This window comes from Pinus tabuliformis, chromosome 6 (assembly GCF_031772625.1).
Source record: "Pinus tabuliformis cultivar Carrire ecotype Pingquan chromosome 6, CPIR1, whole genome shotgun sequence".
Taxonomy (NCBI): domain Eukaryota; kingdom Viridiplantae; phylum Streptophyta; class Pinopsida; order Pinales; family Pinaceae; genus Pinus; species Pinus tabuliformis.
The window spans coordinates 1,700,323,408-1,700,340,974 of record NC_142292.1 but is presented as its reverse complement, the minus strand read 5'-3'; the positions used below and the strand labels follow the sequence as shown (position 1 = coordinate 1,700,340,974).

At 38.5% G+C, this 17,567-nt stretch overlaps 1 protein-coding gene across 1 annotated transcript in view; it reads right to left on the bottom strand.

Annotated features, from left to right (window-relative positions):
* Positions 1–7,456: 7,456 nt before the first annotated feature.
* The window catches only part of LOC149265535 (uncharacterized), a 70,250-nt gene continuing 60,139 nt past the window's right edge, over positions 7,457–17,567 (bottom strand). The window contains exons 3-4 of the mRNA XM_089404603.1: positions 8,507–9,856; positions 7,457–8,389 (exon numbers count right to left, since the gene is read on the bottom strand). Of these exons, the coding sequence (XP_089260729.1) occupies positions 7,737–8,389; positions 8,507–9,856 (2,003 nt within the window). The 3' untranslated portion in view covers positions 7,457–7,736. The remainder of the gene's footprint in view (positions 8,390–8,506; positions 9,857–17,567) is intronic.

Genomic DNA, 17,567 nt, shown 5'->3' with positions numbered 1-17,567 from the left:
GTGAACTAAAAACGATTTATTTAAATCTAAAACCTAAAAAATAAAACTATGACTAAAATCTAAACGAAAATTTTTTATGAGAATTTTTTTTTTTATAACTTCTACACTAAATGAAACGTAAATGAAAAAATGAACTCACGCATATAAGAAATCGACTCACGCCGTTATGTCAGTTAGCAAAGGAGATCGATAACCTGGTTTGCAAATCGACCGAAGCTTGACAGCGGTGGTGATTGCGGATCGATTTTAGATGTGCAGGTGTGGATGAAAGACGTAACCCTCTTTTTTTTTTATTTTCCTTATGTTCCGGGTGCATACAAATGGCTGGTCACTGAAGATTAAACTGCAACCTCACCTGATGACAGATATCCTGCGTCTTTTAAATGTTTTTTGAAGGACCCACGTGAGAATGTAAACCGACAGCACATGCGTTTTCCAGTTTTAGGAAGGAAAAATGCACACACGCATTTCAAATCCCGCTTTTCCTCTATGTATTTGTAGAACACCACTGCGCTTATTGATTGAAGGCATACACAATAGTTTGCAAGTGTTAAATCAGATTGCTTGATCTCTATTCTGAAACAGTGTTTCCTCCGAAGCTTAGTTAAAACCCTTTGACTGGACTATATTCCTTTCAGTGCACGGTTTGTGGGACTTGATCCCTCGACAGCCAGCCCAGCGGATGGGCAGACAATCAACACAGCACTAGAGAAAACCTCTTCCCGATTTTGTCTTAGTAACCTGCAGGAAAAGAAATCTGGCAGATATACACAAAATTTTGCAGTAAACCCTTCAAATTTTTTTTTTTTACCTAAACTCAAAAAAAACTCATAGCTCTAGAACAGCTAGATTTAACAATAATTGCAGTAATATTTTCGAAATATCAGAAACTTAAATTTTGCTGTGAACAAACTCGAGAAAATCTCTCATGTAAAACAGGAAATAAACTTTAAATGATTAACCCAGGGCCAAAATCAGCTGGGCTCTGCAAAGAAGAGCCTGTGGGAGTCGGCTGGTTCAGCCTAGAACTTCCCCAAACGCCCACAAATATTCTTCAATAAAGGTTTTTTCTGCACAACTCAAGCAACCATCAGTAAAGAGAGCAAGAATGCTGCTAGATCTCAGAAAGTAATGGAGATACCTGTCATTACTTCAGAAACCCTAACAACACTCAAACCCTAGCAAGTGAACAAGATACCTGTGCTCACAATACTCTAAAAACAAGCTATTATTAATGGCTAAAAAACGAAATATGCAGAAAATTAAACATCTCACAGCACTCCCAGAGAGTAACACCAGCAAGATTTGGACCCCAAAGTCTTCTTTTATTAACCAGAAACCAGATTACAAGAGAGCTTTTTCAGTACAAGACTCACAGATCCAATGATCTGAAAATGACCCCTAGCACCCTACTTAAAGGAAATGATCCCAACGGCTAGTTCGAGTGATCCATGTTGAAATGATCTCGACCGTTGATGAGGATCAAGACATCTCTTGATCTCATCCGTCGATTTATTAAAAAATAATATTTTGCATGCATTCACTTAAAATATTATTATTTTATTAGTTAGGGTTTTTGCTTTATTTTTTATAATTTTTTTATTTATTTCATTTTTTAAATTTTTTAATTTCTTAATTTTTAAATTTTTTTTTTTTTTTTTTTTTTTTTTTTATCATTTTTATTTATTTTTTTAATTTTTATTTCATTTAAAATGGATCCTCGAACTTAGCCTTTGGAAAAATCTCCTAGGACCTAGGACCTAAGACCTATGAGGGGATTTAAGACATTCTTCAACCCTCAAGACACATTTCATCATGATTTTTTTACAATTTACATCTCAAGGGGACAAACCCACTTAATACAGACCCTCATGAACCACCCAGTTCTGCGACACAACTATAATCTAGCAGATTAACACACTAGGATTCTCCTAAAGTTCTAATAACAAAATGCATCCCGGCTTTGGGGTCAGGTTGAAGGAAAACTCTGCCGATCATAGATCGGTGAGACGAAAAACCTTCCGGGACGTAGATTATCATTAGAAAGTTAGGTCCACCTAGGCAATTTACATACATGACTCAGATCTGCTAAGATTATTTACAATTCATACATGCAGACTGGGTTTACAACATAAATCGATCAAGCTGCTGATGACTGCGGGATGGCACGGACATGTCGATCAGGTGCTACCCCTTTCTGCCCAAAAAAAGGGGGTGTACTGCATGGGTAGTTGACCAGTAGTGGTCAACATCTGGCTCTACTTGGGGACACGTTGCTGCACTGTAGGAATGTGAGAATCCAGAATCTGCATCCATACAACACACAGATAAAAATAAGTAGCGTCCATTCCAAAATCATCATATACATTAAGCACAGGAAAGATAAAAGCTCTTGATTTATTGACTAACTAATAACATGAAAAGTAAATCTAATCCTAAAAACAGAAATGAAATGCTTAAAAAGACAAGGAGTAGGGATAGAAATACAATACAGAAGATGCCCCATGGCATCAGATATCATCTCTGAAGAACAGCTTGAGCATTTGGCCGTTCGCTGGTAGATCAAGTGGTTCGCCATCCAATCTGCTCAAGTAGAATGAGTTTGGCCCAGCTATATCTCTAATGATGTATGGTCCTAGCCACAAACTATCAAACTTCTTATGTTTTCCCAGCTTTTCATTCTTGCGATCCCAAAGTAAAACCATATCTCCAACCTGCAAAGATCTAGATCGAGAGCATTTATCAAAGCTTTTCTTAATGTTAGATTGATTTTTACATATAGCCTCAAAAGCTGTCCGACGAGCCTCATCTAATTCCACAATCTGATCTATCCTATTCTGAACAACATCTTTATTAGTAGAAAAATTTTGGAGAAGCTGATAAGCTGGCAACTTCAGGTGCACAGGTAAAGTAACATCCAAGCCATAAACTAATTCAAAGGGAGATCTACCAGTAGATTTCTTCTTAGTAATTCTGTCTGCCCACAAAGCATACTTGATTTTGTTGTCCCAAGACTTCTTGTTATCTCCTACTATCTTCTTGATAATGGTTATGAGATTTTTATTACTTGATTCAGCCAAACCATTACCCTGAGGATAATAATTTGACGAATGAGATAAGACAATGCCATACTTGAAACAAAAGGATGAAAACTCTAAAGAACTAAAAGCCTTGGCATTGTCCGTAGTGATCTTAGCGGGGACACCAAATCTAGTAATGATGTTATTCTCAATGAAATCCATAATAACCTTTTCAGTGGCATTCTTAGCAGGAATGGCTTCGACCCATTTAGTAAAATAATCCGTGGCAGTCAAAATCCATGAGTAGCCATTACTAGAATTTTCATGGAACTTCCCTATGAAGTCCAGACCCCAATGCGGAAAAGGAGCCTCTACAATGACGGGTTGTAGAGGAAGGGAAGCAAGCTTCTGCTTCCCAGTGAACAGTTGACAGGCTTGACACGCTCTAACAAACTTGTGCACATCAGAAAAAATCGAAGGCCAATAATAGCCAGCTCTCAGGATTTTGTGGGCGGTAGTTCTAGCGGCATAATGACCACCACAAAATCCTGAATGAAACTCGGAGATTAATCTTTTGGACTCAATATCGTCAACACACCTAAGCACTATACCCTCAGGATTTCTCCATCCAAGGCCATCCTTCATAAGGCAGTCCTTAGTGGCTTTTAGTCTAAGAGCCCTTCTCTTATGAGCGACTAAATGGTTAGGAAATGCAAGATTGGTTAAGTAATAAACTATGTCCTTATACCATTCATGCTCTGCTAATCTTTTCAATTCTGGCGAAGATAGATCGTTAAGGCAGAACAAACCAAGAGTCTTTTCATTACTTTCAGTTAACATTTGAGCTAAACCTTGGCCTTTGATCAGCTTGGTGGGTCTGATTTCCAAATCATACTCCTGTATCTTAGTAACCCACCTAGCACGAGTCCCTAAGCAATCGGTTTGAGTTAATATGTCCTTAACAGCAGAATGTGGGACGAAAGCAATGATCTTAGAATAACCCACATTAGTTTTAAAATGCGTAAGAGACTTGACCAGGGCATAAGCCTGCTTTTCCATGGTATTGTACTTCAATTCGGAGTTTTGAAGTGCTCTACTCATGAAAGCAATAGGCTGCTCATGACCATCTTTATTCTTTTGAAGCAGGACAACGGCAATGGTATCTTCAGAAGCGAAAGAAAAAATCATGAAATTCTTGGAGTAATCAGGACTAACCAGGACAGGAGCTTTGGCAATAGCAGACTTGATTTCTTGGAAAGCCTTTTTTCCCTCTTCCTGCCAGACAAATTTCGCATCTTTCTTCAGAAGACCTTGAATGGGCTTAGCTATTTCTGCATAATTTGGGATGAATCTTCTAATAAAATTTATCTTTCCAAGGAAAGACTGAAGGGATTTAGGAGAGGAATCTTTTGAATTGCTTCAATTCTTTCGGGATCGATCTTGATTCCTTCCTTAGAAATGATATGACCGAGTAATTTCCCTTCTGTTACCCCAAAAATAGACTTAGCCGGATTCAAAGAAATTCCATATTCTCTACATCTATCGAAAACTTGCCTAAGATGATCTACATGACTGATACCATCTTTAGAGAAAACAGTAAGATCATCTTGGTAAATTTCGATAATTTTTCCGATTAACCCTTTAAAGGCATAATCCATAGCCCTTTGGAAAGTAGCCCCAGCATTTGTTAACCCAAATGGCATTCTGATGTATTCAAAAGTACCCCATGGTGTTGTGAATGTGGTCTTGTGCCGATCTTCCCTTTTAACCCATACCTGATTGTACCCAGAAAAACCATCTAGCAGCGACATCATTCCAGACCCAGTTACTCTTTGCAACAAAGTTTCCATGTTTGGCAAAGGGTAGTTATCCTTTTTGCATGCTAGATTAAGGTTTCTAAAGTCGACACAAAGTCTTATTGTACCGTTCTTTTTCCTAACAATCACCAAATTCGAACACCATGTCGAATGCCTAGTTTGAGCGATGATCCCTGCTGAAAGCATCTTTGCAAGTTCTTTCTGGACCAAGGGGGCTAATTTCGGATTAATTTGCCTAAGTTTCTGCCGAAAGGGTTTAGCATTCTCGTCCTTTAAGGGAATAGTATGCTCCATAACATCTTCCCTATAGCCCTTTAATTCATCATAGGAAAAAGCTAAAACATCTCTATATTCATGAAGTAAATCGGTTAACTTTTTCCTTTCCTCCAAACTAGTACCTTTACCAATTTTAACTATTTTTGGATTTTCAGAAGTACCAATGTTCATTTCGAGGTACTCGCCTAGGTCCATCTTGTTTTCTTCTCTAAGCTTCGTGGCATCATGCCGATCAAAATGTTGCTCTAAGGCAACCACATTTCTAGGAGTAGGATTTATGATATGTCCATGATTTAAAGATCCATCCTCCTGAGAAATTATCCGAAAATCTTCAAACTCATCCAAACTGTTGAGAAAACGAATGACTTTCTTTTCGTCGTTAAAAACTTGCCAATGCTCCAAGTTATCTGGGACAAATGGTCTAAATATTACTTCCATTTTGATTTTATCGTTAATTAACTCATCAGATAACTGGAAAGTTGTGGCAGCTACAGCAAGTTCATCCGCCAAACTATTTTGTTCTCGAGGGATTGCTTCAAGGTTAAGGGCATCGAAATGCTCCATAGTGTCCCACACAACGTTTCGATAATTTCTTAATCTTTGATTTCTACATGTGAATTTGTTCTTAAGCTGCATGATAACCAGATCGGAATCCCCCTTGATGCTAAGCAATTTAACCCTTAAAACCTTGGCCAATTCAAGTCCCACCAATATAGCTTCGTACTCAGCAACATTGTTGGTTTCTTCAAATTCTAAACGATAGGCAAACTTGAAAATATGACCAAGGGGAGATTTAAGCACTACTCCAGCACCTTTACCATGACTAGAGGACGCACCATCGAAGTACATATACCAAACTTTATCTTTAAGATCCTTAATCTTATCATCGGGGGGAATTATGAAATTGGACATGATAGAATAGTTCCCAATGTCGGATTGCTCTTTAATTATTTCATTATGAGGCTTCTTAGGATCTTCAACATGAAATTTCCTCTCGGGCTCTCTATTTAGCCTAACAAAACCATCACCGCTAGGAGAGGGAATCATAGCATATGACCAATTCATTTGAATGCTTCCTCCTAGATCAGAGGCCCACTTTCTAGATAACAGCATACCCCAAGCATCAGGTACATCAACGACAACAATATCCATAACAACCATGATGTCTGGGTAAACTGAAAGATGAACTTGTAAATCCTTGATTAAACCATGTACTTCGATTTTCTTAGAATCCATAGCACATATATTATAGTAGGGTCTAGAAACTCTTAAGTTAAGCTGTTCCATGACCCTTTTAGTCATAACGCAAGCAGATGCGCCTGAATCCAACATGCAGTTATTCAATTTATACCCATTGACTAATAAGGTGATAAAGAAGGGTTGATGATCTTTGTTATCAGCATCTACGCTTTGCAGATATATGGGAGCATCATGATAGTCAACCTCACGAGTCTTCTGTTGAGAAGCGTTGACTTGAGGACCCTGAATCGCTTTTAGTAACTTGTCTCTTTGGGAAGGGATCTTAGCAATTTCAGACACAGGAACCCAGATTTTTGCATTGTTAAACCAACTTCCCAAATCGACATCTATTCCAGAGTTTATGCCAGGGTTTAAAGTTCGAGGGGGAATTTGATTCCCGCTCTGATCTTTATCCCTTCTTTGGTATGTCAAACCCTTATCTCTAGCAATTTCTAAAATTTTCTCAGGAGAGGGTTTCTCACCATATAACCTAGCCAAAATGTCATCTTCATTTTCAAGGTTATTTATACTAAAAGCAGATGAAGGATTCATAACATCATAGCTCCTTTCCTTAACCTCTATCCAATCATTCATAGGCAAAGGAAACTTGCTCCCTACTACGTTTATTTGATCACCTGTCCCAAACATTCCATTATCTAAGATTCTTCTGACGATGGGACAAGAGGATTCATCATGAAGAGCATCGCAAACACGACAGTAAGGAGGAGCATTATCTACCAGATTAGTAAACGGATTAGGGGGTCTCTGCTCACTAGATTGACCCTTTCTTTGCCAATTATTATTATTTCGAGGCTGAAAATTTTGCGATTGCGCTCTTTCCATTTGAATCAACCTATTCTGCAAAGTGTTTATCTCCTTATTATGATTAATTTCCATAGTTTCAATTTTTTGAAGCAACTTGAGAACAAGCTCACTTTCTGGCTCTTGGACTGCTTTTCCCTTAGGTTCCTTTAGTTTCGTAGCAACCAATGTTTTACAAAACGGACTCGGATTCGGACTCGGCCGAGGATCGACTCGGAAACGGAAACGGAAACGGCAATGACTCGGCCGGCTCGATTTCAATGACTCGGTCGTTGTAAAAAATACATTAAATATTTATTTTTTTTATAAAAAAACATAATTTTAAATATTTTAAACATAATTTTAAAGATTTTCATTCAAGTTTCCAAACACACAACATTATAATATACATGGAAGACAACATATGATCAAAGTAGGCTCATGAACCAATCCATTATATCAAAATGGTACGGTGTACCCAATGGCAATAGTAAATACATAGTCAACTGTAGTCTGTCTGTGTCATACATGATCAAAGACTCAAGAGTCAAAACAAAATACAAATAACCAAGGAGGCTAGTAGCTACTGGCTACTGCCAGAGGAGCCAAGATCATCTCGACCAATCTCTGGATCATCATCATCAGAGCCAGACAAGGAGCCCCATGGCTCCTCCTCATCATCATCGTCTCCAACTGCAACTGTAGAAGTGGTGCCAGTACCAGTACCACTAGGCTGTGAAGCAGATGCAAGCTGAGATAGAGTACAAATGCGGCTGCGCTTCTGTCGTGGCTGAGCAGAGGAAGGCGAAGCACCTACAACTGGAGTCCTACTAGCTGGCTGTGAGACTGAGGCTGGTGGATTGGGATCTGCATTCAACTGAACACGCTGCAGTGGATCTCCAACATCAATTTCATCAAGATCCTCATCAGGATCAAACTCTGGTAGACGACTCTCCACTACCCAATCTGATGTTGGATCAATGTCTTCCAACACAATGGGATCTGAATCAGGTCTTTTGTTCAGCAATTGGTTCCGTCTGAGCCGAAGGTTGTATTGGACAAAAACTAGATCATTCAACCGTTTTTGCTCCAAACGGTTTCTCTTCTTTGTGTGAATCCTCTCAAAGACAGACCAATTGCGCTCACACCCAGATGCACTGCAAGTTTGACTCAAAATACGAATTGCAAACCTTTGCAATTCAGGGCACTGGCCACCAAAGGCCTCCCACCATTGTGCTGCAAAAAACATAGGAGTGTAATGAATTATGAGTTAGATGAAGGCTGAAGCTCAACAAAATTACAAATTATATCTAACTTGAAATTGAGAAATTGAAAATTGAAATTTTTGTTTACCTGGCTCATCTGCTTCTCTTGCAATCTTTGCTAGGTTCTTCCCAAAGGTACCTGTTGCATTGCTGAAGGATGTGACCTGCTGATGTATCAGTAGCTGATCAGACTCCGATGGGACCATGCGCTCAATGCAATCAACCAGTCCATCTCTGACCTCCCCCCTCAAAGCTCCTGACTCCTTAGCTTTATAATGATACCGTGGGTTCAAAAAATACCCAGCTGCATGTATAGGGCGATGGAGTTGATTGTTCCATCTTTCATCAATGATTGCCCAAATGGGCCCATACTTTGCCACTCTATCCTTGTATGCTGCCTTTATTTGCTCCTTTGCTTGATCCATAGCCTCATAAATGAAGCCCATAGCCAACCTTTCCCCATCCACCAACCGCAACACCTTAACTAGTGGCTCAGCAACCTTCACAATCTCTGTTGCCTTTCTCCAAAAAGTTTCATCATGGACTTTCCTTCTCAATTCTCTGCCTTCTGGTTTGTTAGACCAACTGCTATTATTCCAATCATCACTGGAAAACATCTTTTGCAAGTTTCTATGTTGGGAAAGCATAGATTGCAATGTCAAAAAATGTGTAGCAAATCTAGTGATGGCAGGCCTAATAATATCCTTGCCTCCAGTGTGTTTCCTCATGATACTCAAAACCAGTGTATGATTGTAGATAAATTTTGTTATGCTTTTGGCATTATCTACAGTGTTTCTGACCCAATCTAATTTCCCAATATCCTCAAGCATGAGGTCTATGCAATGTGCAGCGCATGGGGTCCAAAAGATGGTCTTGTGTTTTTCCTCTAACAGTCTACCAGCAAGAACATAGTTAGAGGCATTGTCTGTGATGATTTGAACAACATTAGCCACCGCCACACCCTGAATAACCTCATCCAATAGCTGAAACAACAAGTGGCCATCTTTTACCTTATCAGATGCATCAACTGATTTTAAAAACATGGTTCCCTGTGGGCAGAAGACAAGAAAGTTTATGATGGTACGGTTTCTTTGATCAGTCCATCCATCTGACATGATGGTACACCCTGTTCTTGCCCATGATTCCTTGAAATCTTGCAAATACTCATTAATTGATGTAATTTCTTTCTGCAAACGAAACCCCCTTAGCTCTTGCATAGTAGGGCCTTTGAAGCCTTTTCCAGCAGCATGTATGGCCTCAAACATAGGCTCATAATATGGTGAACGAGCAGCATTAAAGGGGATATCAGCATCATACCACCATCTAGCTATGTAGTCACAAGCAGTCTCCCTCAATTCTTTCTTCCAATGGTCATCTAAAGTGGGCTGAGAAAGACCTTTACTAACTCCAGGACCATGTGCATCTGATGGAGAGGAGCCTGAGTGAGTGAAAAAACTTTTGATAGTCCCATCACCCTTCATTCTACCCTTTCCCTTATCTTGAACAGAAGCAAAAGAGGGAGGAACATAACGGAAAGGGTTTGATGCATCAGTGTGAGGGATAGAGGAAGAACCCTCAAACTCATAGTGGGGGTTGGCGGCCATCATTTTTTGTATCTCCCTCTTCCTCCCAATTTCAGCCTGTATCTCTTTTTGCCTAGTCTTTTCTTCTTGAAATTTTTCAAAGCTTTCCAACAAAGTCTTTCTAATCTCCCCAATTTCGGGGGATTTACATGCAGTAATATTGCCTTTAATCCCTGCCAAGTGTTGTTTCAGCCTATGAATCCCCCCAGGACCTGACTTAATTTTCCTATGGCAAAACTTGCAACACATCTCATCATCAACCATTTCAACATATGCCCAAGCAGCATCTTTTGCTCTAGGTGCCATTTTTTGACTAGGAAAACAATCTCAAAATGAAAAAAAAAAAAAAAAATTGATTCAATGTTCATTTATTTGACTAAAAACACTCTCTAAGCTATCTTTATATGCACCTAAAATTTAATAAGTAAAAACAGATTTATAGAGGTGGAAAAAAATACCTCCAGGCACAAACTGCCTCCTCAAACTTGCTCCAAAAATCAGCTCCTCAATGCTGCTCCAAATGGCTGCCCAAGAAGCTCCTCACTCCAGCTACAATGCTCCTCCAAGACTCCTCACTGCTGCTCCAAAACAAGCTCAAGAACTGCTCACTAACTCTCAAAGAAGACTCTCACTCAAATGCATAAGACTGCTGTGAGTGAAATGAGAGCATTTGGCTGTCTTAAATAGAGTTTGGGAGGGGGAAATGGACCCCAAATGCATTTAACTAATCACATAAACCTTTTCATGTCCACAAACCCTAACTAAATCAGCTCCAAATCAGCAAAAAAGTAATTTTTTTTAAGTGAAATCGCTGCCCAGCCGGTTCCAATCGGTACGGCCGTTTTTTGACGTGACCCGGCCGGGTTGACCGGGTCAGCTATGACCCGGCCGAGTCATTGGCTGACTCGGCCGGGTCATAGCTGACCCGGTCACCGAGCCGGGTCAATGGGCCGTTTTGAAATTTTTTTGTTCAACCCGGATCGAAACGGCCGTTTCGGAGTCAACCCGGCCGTTTCGTAAAACAATGGTAGCAACCCTATCAAAACCTGGGATTTCAGACTTCCCAGAAGCTGCCTTGTCCTTTTCAAGTTCTATAGCTAAGGCTTGGAAATCTCTATAATCATTAAGTTTAGCACGCCTTAACTCATAAGATGGTTCAGGACTAAAGGCATCAATGTAAAAGTCTTGAAGAGTTTTATCTGTAGGTTTATAGTCTTGAGGTAATTCTCTAATAATACCATTAAACCTTCAATTAAATTCCTCAACAGTTTCATCCTCTCTCTTTTTTATTAGACTAATAGCTTTTACAAGATGTCTTCCCTCTCTCTTATCTCCATATTTTTCTTTAAATGCATTAATGATTGATTGTAGGGAGTCGAATGAGTTTGGAGGCTTTTCTGTAAACCAATCATAAGCATCACCTCCTAGAGTCAAGATAAAAAGAGTCATCCATCTTCATGATCAAAATCAGTAGATCTTGCATACTTAGCCATCCATATGTTGAAATCTCGTAAATGGGAATTAGCAGTAATGGCATTATCTCCTCGAAAGCTAGGCAATTTGTCTATCCCAACAGATGGAATATCATTGGGGTATCCAGGAATGTTAGAAAAATCACAAGGGGCATACATACTCATGGTGCTGCGCCTAACTTGACCCTTAAAGAGCAAATGAATATCGAAGAGGGCTTCTTGTCCAAGATTTCCAAGAAGTGTACGAGAAGCGAGTTTGTGTGATCGTACCCTGAAGACCTTTTCAGGATCAGGAGTAGGGTTGCACAGACTGCTTGGATGCCTTCTAGTGTACACTCTTGCAGATAATATAGGAAGTGGAGTCGCCACCTGAACAAGAAGTTAAACACAGAAAAGCTTGAAAAGAACCAAGGACAGAAAAACTCTGTCCCCGGCAACGGCGCCAAAAAATGTTGTCGCGCAGATTGACACGACAACGCTCAGACCGGGGGCTGTCACTCTGATCCCCGATCCCTCCGTTTAAGCCTATCTCCCGCGGCTAAGGGGGGTAGACCCTACGAGGTGAAGGAGACCAACTGTCGACCAGTTGGTTTGGGAGACACGAAATGCTGAAATGATTTTATTAATTTGGTGGACCAGTGCCTTATGAGAGTGATGTTTAAACGATTACTTGCTAGATAATATAAAATTATAAACCATGAACAACAATCATTTATCATCAAATAACCATAAAGATCGTGCGATGACCAAATCTCAACAAACGATATCTAGCAATTAACAAAATTTCGATCAGTGCCTTAAACAACCATGCAATTATAAATCATTAACCAGATATCATATGCAGCAAATCTTTAAGATGATGAATTATGCACAGAATTGTCTAAAATGATAAACATTCATTCCACATACATTTAAATCTCAGCGTGAAAAAAGTATGACGTGATGATATCCCGAGAAAAACTGAAACTGGAAAAATTTCCCACAATATTTTTTATGCTAGATCTAAATCTATACTTAAAAGAATTTTTTATTTTTTTTTAAAAAGCCTAAAAAAAAAAAAAAATTTAAACAAAATTTGAATCTAAACTAAACTATAAAAAATTACATCTACATAAAAGCCTTAAAATAATGCCTAATCAAAATTTCTAACAAAATTCTACGTTAACTAAAAACAATAGGAAATAAAAAAAAACGATTTGAAAATTTGATTAAGTCTAAATAATAAAAAAAAAGGGAAAAGTGAACTAAAAACGATTTATTTAAATCTAAAACCTAAAAAATAAAACTATGACTAAAATCTAAACGAAAATTTTTTATGAGAATTTTTTTTTTATAACTTCTACACTAAATGAAACGTAAATGAAAAAATGAACTCACGCATATAAGAAATCGACTCACGCAGTTATGTCAGTTAGCAAAGGAGATCGATAACCTGGTTTGCAAATCGACCGAAGCTTGACGGCGGTGGTGATTGCGGATCGATTTTAGATGTGCAGGTGTGGATGAAAGACGTAACCCTCTTTTTTTTATTTGCCTTACGTTCCGGGTGCATACAAATGGCTGGTCACTGAAGATTAAACTGCAACCTCACCTGATGACGGATATCCTGCATCTTTTAAATGTTTTTTGAAGGACCCACGTGAGAATGTAAACCGACAGCACATGCGTTTTCCAGTTTTAGGAAGGAAAAATGCACACACGCATTTCAAATCCCGCTTTTCCTCTGTATTTGTAGAACACCACTGCGCTTATTGATTGAAGGCATACACAATAGTTTGCAAGTGTTAAATCAGATTGCTTGATCTCTATTCTGAAACAGTGTTTCCTCCGAAGCTTAGTTAAAACCCTTTGACTGGACTATATTCCTTTCAGTGCACGGTTTGTGGGACTTGATCCCTCGACAGCCAGCCCAGCAGATGGGCAGACAATCAACACAGCACTAGAGAAAACCTCTTCCCGATTTTGTCTTAGTAACCTGCAGGAAAAGAAATCTGGCAGATATACACAAAATTTTGCAGTAAACCCTTCAAATTTTATTTTTTTTACCTAAACTCAAAAAAAAACTCACAGCTCTAGAACAGCTAGATTTAACAATAATTGCAGTAATATTTTCGAAATATCAGAAACTTAAATTTTGTTGTGAACAGACTCGAGAAAATCTCTCATGTAAAACAGGAAATAAACTTTAAATGATTAACCCAGGGCCAAAATCAGCTGGGCTCTGCAAAGAAGAGCCTGTGGGAGTCGACTGGTTCAGCCTAGAACTTCCCCCAACGCCCACAAATATTCTTCAATAAAGGTTTTTTCTGCACAACTCAAGCAACCATCAGTAAAGAGAGCAAGAATGCTGCTAGATCTCAGAAAGTAATGGAGATACCTGCCATTACTTCAGAAACCCTAACAACACTAAAACCCTAGCAAGTGAACAAGATACCTGTGCTCACAATACTCTAAAAACAAGCTATTATTAATGGCTAAAAAACGAAATATGCAGAAAATTAAACATCTCACAGCACTCCCAGAGAGTAACACCAGCAAGATTTGGACCCCAAAGTCTTCTTTTATTAACCAGAAACCAGATTACAAGAGAGTTTTTTCAGTACAAGACTCACAGATCCAATGATCTGAAAATGACCCCTAGCACCCTACTTAAAGGAAATGATCCCAACGGCTAGTTCGAGTGATCCATGTTGAAATGATCTCGACCGTTGATGAGGATCAAGACATCTCTTGATCTCATCCGTCGATTTATTAAAAAATAATATTTTGCATGCATTCACTTAAAATATTATTATTTTATTAGTTAGGGTTTTTGCTTTATTTTTTATAATTTTTTATTATTTTTTTATTTATTTCAATTTTTTAATTTTTTAATTTCTTAATTTTTAAAAATTTGTTTTTTTAATTTTTTATCATTTTTATTTATTTTTTAATTTTTATTTCATTTAAAATGGATCCTCGAACTTAGCCTTTGGAAAAATCTCCTAGGACCTAGGACCTAAGACCCATGAGGGGATTTAAGACATTCTTCAACCCTCAAGACACATTTCATCATGATTTTTTTACAATTTACATCTCAAGGGGACAAACCCACTTAATACAGACCCTCATGAACCACCCAGTTCTGCGACACAACTATAATCTAGCAGATTAACACACTAGGATTCTCCTAAACTTCTAATAACAAAATGCATCCCGGCTTTGGGGTCAAGTTGAAGGAAAACTCTGCCGATCGTAGATCGGTGAGACGAAAAACCTTCCGGGACGTAGATTATCATTAGAAAGTTAGGTCCACCTAGGCAATTTACATACATGACTCAGATCTGCTAAGATTATTTACAATTCATACATGCAGACTGGGTTTACAACATAAATCGATCAAGCTGCTGATGACTGCGGGATGGCACGGACATGTTGATCAGGTGCTACCCCTTTCTGCCCAAAAAAAGGGGGTGTACTGCATGGGTAGTTGACTAGTAGTGGTCAACAAGCGTAACAACCAAGTAAATAAACTCATTGCAACCCAGGCCTTGAGGTTTCCAATTCTTAGGCTTTAGATTAGTCACCGTCAAGCGCAGTTCTACTGCTAATTCTACTATTTGCTCGCTTACTGGAGAGGATACTTGGGAATCCCGCAGAGAACTTGTTATTGACATTCTGATCATTGCATGATTCATTGCAATAGGATATTTTTTATCTAAAAAAAAAACACTTTTTCATCAAGCAACAACTGCCCAACGCAAACAGCGAAACGCCATTCATGCTTGTAGTTAAATCTGTCTTCGGGCCGCCCTGCCACACGCTGAATTTCTGAACAAGGCACTGGAGGATTCTTACTTGCACTGTGGTTTGATTTTCAGGTTTGACTTGCGTTAGATTTTTTTATGCAGTGGATGCTTTCTTTTTCGAAAAAGGAATGGATGGTTGCAGGGCAGGCATATTATGGGACATTTCAGGGCGATGCCAGCTACCCGCAGCAGCCTGTTATGTGAATTCCGCATTTTGAATCTACAACTCTGCATCCAATTTCACAACAATCGAACCTTTATGCTTTTTCGTACGGATATATGAGCATCTCAGCAAACATTAAAACGCTGCTGGAGAAATTTGAATGCTAATTGCCAGAATTGCCAGCGATAGACAACGACGAAGCCAGATATTCCTATTCTCCTCGAAGTAGAAGGGGTTCTTACTGATGAGAACTGTTCAGGAAATCGTCATGCCTTCAATGTAGCTTTTCAGAAATTAAAATTGGATTGTGCAAATTCTTGAATATTGTTTGACTGTATGCTATCTGAGTGTGTGATTATTGAGACAGCCTGCCAGCAAGAAGCCAGCATAAGAACCAGCCAGCCAGCGTTTGACAAGTATAAAGATCCAACGTTTGACAGTTTTTTCAAAAAGGTGAATCTGAAAAGTCTTTGCTGGAGATAAGGAATATTTTTAATTTTGTAATGTTAATGGAGTTTTGTAAATTTTGTGGAGAAATAAGGAATATTGTATTTTGGAGAGATCTGGTGATTTTTTTAATTTTGGAATTTATTGTTTGTGGAGTAATAAGGTGATTTGTAAATTTTTGGAGTAATAAGGGGATTTTAATTGTAATTTTTTAAAGGGATAAGGGTAACTCAAAGTAATTTTACTTTGAGGGGAGGTAACTTTTTTTTACCAAGTTTTGCAAGAGCATCATTGTAAAAGTCAAATTTTGAAAGTTACCTTGTAAATTTTGAGAAATTGACTAGAGCCAAATGCAAAGCTCAGTCATTTTTCTCCTGCTTCAACGACTATACGAGGGTCAAGGCCAAGCCCCGATAGATCGTGTTTTTTGTGTGGTGTTGTGTTGCCCATCTTGACATTTTTGTTCTGATTCTTGGTGTGAAGCTTCAACGCTACAATGTCTAAGTTGATTAATTTGTTTTCTGATACCGACAAACTTGAAGGCACAAAATCTTATAAAACATGGCACCGTCTCATCGAAAGCACTCTCATTTACAATGAATTATGGCAGGGTATATGTGATGGAGATATTAAGCCGAATAAACCCACAGATGCCGCTGCACTAGCAAAATGGGAAGTTAAGAATGCCAAAGACTTAGCTCTTATTAAATCTTCTGTGAATGATGAAATATATGTCCATATAGAAAATGCTACAGATACATGGTCTGCTTTGAAAACTTTTAAAGACCTCTTTGATACTCAGCCTGAATCAAAGAAAGTTGATCTACAATTAAAATTGTTACAACAAAAATTCACTGAAGGAGGTGATGTTCTTGAATATATCTCAAGACTTAAGAATATTAGGCAGGAAATCATTAACGTTGGTTTTCCAGCAATAGATGATAGTTTTGTGGTAACAATTGTAATTGCTGGACTTCCTTCTTCCTACACGCAATTTTTGGAGACTATACAATTAACTGGGAAATTAGAGAAATTAAAGTTTGATGATCTCTATGAAATGTTGACCCAACATGATAAAACCTTTGGGAAGAAGAAGAAAGTTGGTGAAGATGTTTTTCTCACAGAGGCCAGCACTAGTAAACCATCAGCACACAGTTCTCGAGGCAAAGGCAGAGGGAATCAGAATCAAGCTGCACATAATGTACAAAGTCGAGGTCAAAGCCAAAGCAGAGGAAATAACTTTAATAGAGGTAACAGTTCAGGAAGAGTAATTTTCAAGGTAGAGGAAACAACCAAGGAAGAGGCAATTTTCAAGGACAAGGAAATAATAATCAAGGTAGAGGACAATCTCAACATAGAAGTCAAAGGAGAGGTAGAGGACAATCTTCAGGAAGAGGAAGAGACTTAAGTCAAATTGTGTGTTGAAGATGTAACAAAGTTGGCCATTATGCTGAAGATTGTCGAACATCTCTTAATAAATTTCCCAAGTTTCAGCAGCACTCAGTTCAATTTGCAAATGATCAAGATGATGATAACTCAGAATATGTTTTTACTTCCTCACCCACATCACAACTTTCATCCCATCTTAGAAGTGATTATGAAGATGCCTGGATCTTGGATTTCGGGGCAACTCAGCGCATGACTAGTCGACGTGATTTTTTTTGGAATTTTCAAGATTTCCAACTTAATTCCATTT